The 6,071-nt window shown below is 58.0% G+C and overlaps 1 protein-coding gene and 1 long non-coding RNA gene across 3 annotated transcripts; one reads left to right on the plus strand and one right to left on the minus strand.

Moving 5' to 3' along the window:
- Window positions 1-297: 297 nt before the first annotated feature.
- Window positions 298-1,668, plus strand: LOC127678619 (uncharacterized). The gene is made up of 2 exons (XR_007976610.1): window positions 298-372; window positions 886-1,668. It is a non-coding gene; the product is annotated as an uncharacterized LOC127678619 (long non-coding RNA).
- Window positions 1,669-3,252: 1,584 nt separating this feature from the next.
- Window positions 3,253-6,013, minus strand: Rassf7 (Ras association domain family member 7). 2 transcript variants are annotated; one of them, XM_052195767.1, is made up of 6 exons: window positions 5,947-6,013; window positions 5,045-5,175; window positions 4,170-4,882; window positions 3,897-4,025; window positions 3,747-3,825; window positions 3,253-3,650 (listed from the first exon to the last, which is right to left on the minus strand). In XM_052195767.1, the coding sequence occupies exons 2-6, from the start codon at window positions 5,166-5,168 to the stop codon at window positions 3,619-3,621; spliced, it is 1,077 nt and encodes a 358-aa protein (XP_052051727.1). In that variant the 5' UTR covers window positions 5,169-5,175; window positions 5,947-6,013; the 3' UTR covers window positions 3,253-3,618. The 2 variants fall into 2 exon arrangements, with proteins under 2 accessions (XP_052051727.1, XP_052051720.1); XM_052195760.1 differs by lacking the exon at window positions 5,947-6,013 and adding an exon at window positions 5,776-5,940.
- Window positions 6,014-6,071: the final 58 nt, after the last annotated feature.

Here is a 6,071-nt window from a genome sequence, read left to right on the forward strand (position 1 = left end):
GAGGAAAGGACGTGCCTTGGATTGTACCAACGCCCAATCACAGGGAGACACTTTCCAGCAAGGCCGCCCTGCAAGCCCCGCCCAGCAGGTGGCGGCCCCTCCCCAAGCCGACGTGCAGAAAAGAACGCGCCGGCCTCGCCCGCGAAGGGTTGCTCGGCGGCGGGCGGGGCGTGATGCCTCCCCTTCGTGTTCACTGGCTGCAGTCCTGCAGGGTGGGTCTTACTAGACCAGCTATTGGCTGCAAGACAGGTTATTTGCATATGGGGGCGGGGTAACTGGACCCGATTGGGGCCCGCCTTGGGTGTGAGTGTGGCCACTGCTGCCACTGAAGTTGATCCAAGAGCTGGCTATGGCCCTGCGCTGGGGTCGCAGGTGAAATAGAAGGGTTACAAGGTTGGCGGATGGGGGAGCACCTCCGAGGCTGCTTTTCTCAGGGGTATATGGGGATTGGGCGGGACAAGAGAGGAGTGGCTCTGTTGACCAAGTTAGAGGGGATGAGGGCGGGGGCGGAGAGGGGGACCCCTCCACTTGCCCACCCGCCATGGCAGTCCCTCCAGGCTCAGGACAGCCACTGCCCACCGCACACTGCGTTGCTCCGGACCCACTGTGCGTGTGACAGCGGCTGATCTGTCCCTGGGCAGCGCGAACCCCTGGCCCTTCTGTGACCCGAGTCTGGGCAGCGGGCAGATGGCCACTCTGGGGTGGAGGAAGAGCACCTGGGTTCAGAGACAGGGTAGCAGGCCACTAGAAGACTGTACCTACAGACAGGCCTGCGTGTGGGAGCCCAGCTGAGACAGGTTGTGCTGGGGGCTTCTGTCCTGCACCTGTGGGACGAACTCGGGCCAGATACCCTCTCGGAGGGAACTTTCTTTTTTTGTGTATTAGGGTTCCAGGCTGTGCAGTCCCCAGAAGAGCCACTGTCAAAGCCATCAAGCCCAGAGACTCTCTGGGCAGGCACAGGTGTGAACTTCAGCCAACAGGACCAGAACCTACAGGACCCACCTCCTGAGGGCCACCTCCGGGAAGACATTGGCAGCTTGAATACTTCTGCCTGTTTCTGCCGCTTTCATTGAGGGAGTCAGTACTGTGGATCTCTGTGGGCTCCTGGGACATCCCAGGGAGCACTCCTGCTAGGTGTTCTCAAGTCCACCTAAAAGTGGAAAAGGATAATCCAGGGAAGCTATAGGCTCCAGGACCAGGTCATTTGTTGCCAGTCCAGTCCCTGGAGATGGAGGGGCAGGCTGAGTCCAGTCCTTTCTAGACTGGCACTGGTATCAAACTCAGAGTGCTTTACAGCCGAAGAGAGTTCTGCGGCCTCTGGGTTGAGAAACTCTGAAGCTGACTCTTATTGTTGGAGAGCTCTTACTGGGGAGATACTCTGAACTGGGGTTCTCATTTCTACTTCTCTGCTGGAAATGAACAAGGCCACTGAGACTAGGTGGGGGCCTAGCAGAGCATGGCCCTGACCTCTGGCTGGATTGCCCAGACAAGGCTACCCCACACTGACAGCTAGCTGGTAAGGCCTTGACCTCACTCAGCCAAGTCCTGCCCTGCCTGGGACCCAGACATTTGTGGGCAGCTTGGCTGTTCTTTGCTTCAGTGCACATCACACTGTTGTTTCCAAAGTAAAGTTACAAAATTCCAAAGTAAACTTTTCATTAATTCAAAGGTTTGCTTGGTGCTTCAAAGTGGTCTAGCAACTGTTTGGAGTGTGGGATTCTGTCCGTTTTGGAAACAGCCACAGAGGAGCAGAGCTCTATCAGCCTTTCCCCTCTGAGTATAGTAGCCACCGCAAGAAGAGGGTTTGGAAGATTCTTCAGTGCCACCAGGAACAGCATACTGCAGGCTGGACCTGGCCTGGACACAGGGAGCATGTGGTGTGTGTTTGCTAGGAAACATGTGATAGACTCAAAAGAGGAGGATACAGCCTAGCCCTGCCTGGCTCCCTGCGTGGGGTGGTCTGTGGGTCCTGCATCCACTAGTCCGTGCTTAGCTTTGGGAGATGAATGAACCATAATGGGCTTAGAACCAGTGCCAAGAAGTCTATTCAACTGTCCTGCGTGTGGGCAGGGCTTCAGGAGGGCAGAGGATTCTCAGTCCCCTGTCTTCCCACCAAGGATACATCCCTAGAGGCTTATGCACTCTAGGATCCATTCTATGTGACCTTTTGCTTGACCCTGCCTGTCTGGGGCCACAGGTTAGGCAGGTCTAGGCTATAGCAGGCTCAGGCTGGAATGCGGACAGGAGCATTCAGGCCTGCTGATACCGGAGGATCAGGAGCCTCCCTCTGCGGCCTGGCCTCTCCCCTTTCCTGTTTCCTGCTCCAGGCGAGAATATAAGGTCTGCTGGGCAGTGGCAGCGCACGCCTTTAACCCTGCACCGAGGAGGCAGAGGCAGGTGGATCCAGCCTGCTCTGTATTGTGAGTTACAGAATAGCCAGGGCTACAGGGAGAAAAGAAAAAGCAAACATGGTCCTACTTGTGCCTCCCGAAAGTGAGCAGCTTCTCTTTAACTCACATGGATGGCTCCTTTGCTCCTCCCTGCAGGATTCTCACATCCCCTTTCTGTTTGATCCAGAAGAAATGAGGAACACTGAAACTAGCTCAGGGGCTAGCTGGAGAGACAGCTGAACTGACCCCCAAGTGTCCTCCTTAATATGGTGCAAAGACACTCATAATCCGTGGTGTACCATCCTGTCACCGATGGTTCTGATCCTCACAAAAATCTCCAGCCCCAGGAGCTAAGAGTCAGAGTAGTGGTGAGCTGGGCTGTGGAAGCATCCTTGCCCCAGTGTCAAAGCTGGAGGCTAAAACTCAGGCTTCACATCACCCTCAGAAGAGAGGGACAGCCCTACCCATTCAATGCCCATATCTACCTTGGGGCTAACAAAGTTTTCTAGGGAAAATTCCCTGGGCCTAGGCAACCTAGAAGTCACAAACTGGACCTAGGAGTCCAGGACTCGCCCCCACAAGTTCTCAGCAAACCTGACGGGCAGGTCTAGCTTGTCTCGGCATCCTCAGTTCCTGATGCCGGTTGCACACAGGACAAACAAGGAAAGCCAGGAAAGAAGGGTCCAGATAAAAAACCCAGGCCAGGGCTGAGCTGGCAGGCCTCACCAGGCTAGGAACACTCATAGCACGGGGCCCTGGGAGCTACAGTGAGACCCCTTGAGACCCCAGCAGCAGCCACTATGTAGGCCTCGGGTTCTGAACTGCAGACAGTGCAGTACAACTTCAGGACACACACTAACGCGCCTTTAAAAGGTAATTTATTGAGGTTGTCAGGGCAACCTCATACAGTTGAGGCAGCACACATACATACAGTGGAGTACGCAGCAGGCACACACGCACAGTATGAATACACTGTTCACACTTCCCTCGATGCCTTTGGGGCCTGCTAAGTTCTGAACTGTACCCATTCATTACTTCTTCAGGGGACTTGGGAGACTTGAAAGACTAGGATAATAGTTGCCAGCACTCCTCCTGCCTGAAGCAGAAACCCCAAGACGTCACAGCTTTAAGGAAGGAGTCCTGTGAGCATACTCTCCTGCTGTCCGGGTGGCTCAGCCCAGCCGTGCTGGCTTGTCTGTCTCCATGATCCCCACTTGGGCAGGAACTGCTACCTCCAGGAGCTCTGCCTCACTGGGGGAACTGTGAGAAAGACAAAGGCCGAATGGGCTGAGACCAGAGCTGGTCCCTTCCCATGGGTGGGGGGTGCAAGGGGGCGGGTGGGGAAAGAAACATTACCCTCAGGACTCAGGCTGGACACTAGGATGTGGCTCTGGGGGACTCCCTGGAGTTCTTCTCTATTTGGAGGAAGAAGGTCCTGTGGGAAAAGCAGGTCAGCTGAGATCTAGAGCAGTCCCCACCATCGCCTCTTCCCAGAGCTACTCTGACCTGTGTGCGCGGGATGGTTCTATCCAGCTGTGGGGGTGGTGGCAATGCAGCCCCTGTCTGCTGGATGAACTGTTGCAAGTTGCACTGACGGAGTTCCCTGTTCAGCTCCTCCAGCTCCTGAGCCTGGGCCTGGGGGTACAGAGGACCTTCAGGGACAAGGCTACAGCCTTCTTTTCCATAGGCAGCATGCTCCCTGGTCTGATTCTATATCAGATCCCCAAACTGCCTTGTGTAGCAGGTAGGGAGTTGACAGGGGTCTCGATCTGGGCTCACCTGCAGAGCGTGTTCTGCAGCCTCCAGAGCCTGGCTCACCAAGGCCAAGGTGCCCTGCATCTCCATACTATGCCGCTCCTGGATGGCCAGGTCCTGGCGTAGGCGTTCAGCAGCAGATGCTGTAGCTGAAGGAGGACCAGGGGCCTCAGCAGCCAGTCGAAGCTCTGCCTCCAGGGCGCAGGCCTGGGCATCTAGGGCCTCCAGCCGGGCCACATGCTCAGCTGTAGCTGCACTGAGTGCTTGCAGGCGCGCCTGTCCCTCACGCTCCCTGGCTTGCTCTCGTTGCAGCTCCTGCTCCCAGAAGGCCTCATGGCCCAACTCCTCAGTATTCCTCTGTATCCTGAGTTCTAGGCCCTGCAGGTCAGCAAAGCAGTCTGAAATGGGTCCTACCAGGGCCGTAGGCTCAGGGAGAGATGGGCTGGGGACCAGCTTGGGACATCCAAGGTTGAAGGTCAGTGCTTTGCGTGGCTCACGGCCTGGTACTGCCCATGGCTTTGGGGGAAGGCTGGCACGAACTGGGCATCGTTCTGGGGGTGGACAGTTGTCTGAGGAGGGCCTCCCAGACAGGCTGGGCCCTGTCCGCCTCAGGACAAACTGAACATCATTGGCAAACTGTCCACAGGTGGCCTGGGCTCCCACTGGACACTCCTGTGGCAGCAGCTGTCGTTCCTTCTCCCTAAGACGCTGCACAAGGACAAATCGGCCTGTCTGGCCTGTGGAGAAAGAGACAGGTTCAGCCTATGTCCCCCGCCTCCCATCTCCTGGCTTGAAGAATAGAGCAATCGAAGGGGAGTCAACCCCACCCTCCGTGGAAGGAAAGACGCTGTGGGACCACAGCCCCACCAGTTTAGTTCCTTTGTCCCCAGGGAACTCACCTATAGCTTGGGCTAGCGCAATGACCACTTCTTGGCAGGTGGTCTGTTCTGAGACCCCACAGACCACCCGCTGGATGCCATCCACCCATACCTTCAGCTCCATGGCCACAAGCTCCAAGACCATCCCTGTCCTGTGGGGGAGGGCACAGGCCGTAAGATCAGGCCAGGTCTGCCTCCACCACAGCCTGGCCTTCCTCTTCTCTTGGCTTGCCACAACAACTGGCTCAGGACTGTGGCCCTTCAGCCCTGCCCTCCTGTGCCCAGCCCCACCCGCAGGCCACACATTCCTGGAGTGGCTGGGGAACTAGTTTGGCCCTCATGAGCATTTTGAGGCAGGCGTCCCCTCCTTCACCAGCCTCCTCTTGCCCCACCCACCCCACTCCAGGAACAGGGCGAATCATTAACCAGGTCCAGGTTTTCCTGTCCCCCGGTCACCTGGCTCAAAGGCCACTACCCTTTTCACGCGGGCGGCCGTCCCCAGGCACCTAACAGCGACTAGATGTAAATACAACGCTGTCCACAGTCATGGAAACGCCCCCCAGGGAGGGAGCAGTCTCGGGCCAGGGAGAAGCTGAGAGGCACAACTCAGACAGACCTCCATCTCCGAGCCTAGCCCAGACCTCCCTCTGCCCCACACCAGTCCCCGCCCGCCTCCGCAGTCCCTCCCGTCCAGCCCGTGCTCTGGGTACTGGTGGTCCCGCCCCACTGAGGGGGGGCGCAGCCCGCCTCACGGCTGATCCCCGGCAGCGCGGGATCCAGACGTCCCACTCCGCAGTGGACAGACGCAGGTGCAGCACAGCCACCACGCGTCCCTTCACCCAGATCCGCTTCTCCTCGGTCGCAGACGGCTCCCCGATGCCGCGCCCAGCGTTCAGGAGTCTCGAGGACCCGGCGCAGCTCACCTGGGTACTTGCCGGCCTCCGGGACTTGGGCGCTTCGGTGCCGCCTCAACCTGCTGTCCCAGCGCCGCGGCGCGCCCAACCTCACCGCCCCATTGGCTCCCGGCCTTCACGCCCCGCCCCACAGC

Source organism: Apodemus sylvaticus, chromosome 1 (genome assembly GCF_947179515.1).
Source record: "Apodemus sylvaticus chromosome 1, mApoSyl1.1, whole genome shotgun sequence".
Classification (NCBI taxonomy): domain Eukaryota; kingdom Metazoa; phylum Chordata; class Mammalia; order Rodentia; family Muridae; genus Apodemus; species Apodemus sylvaticus.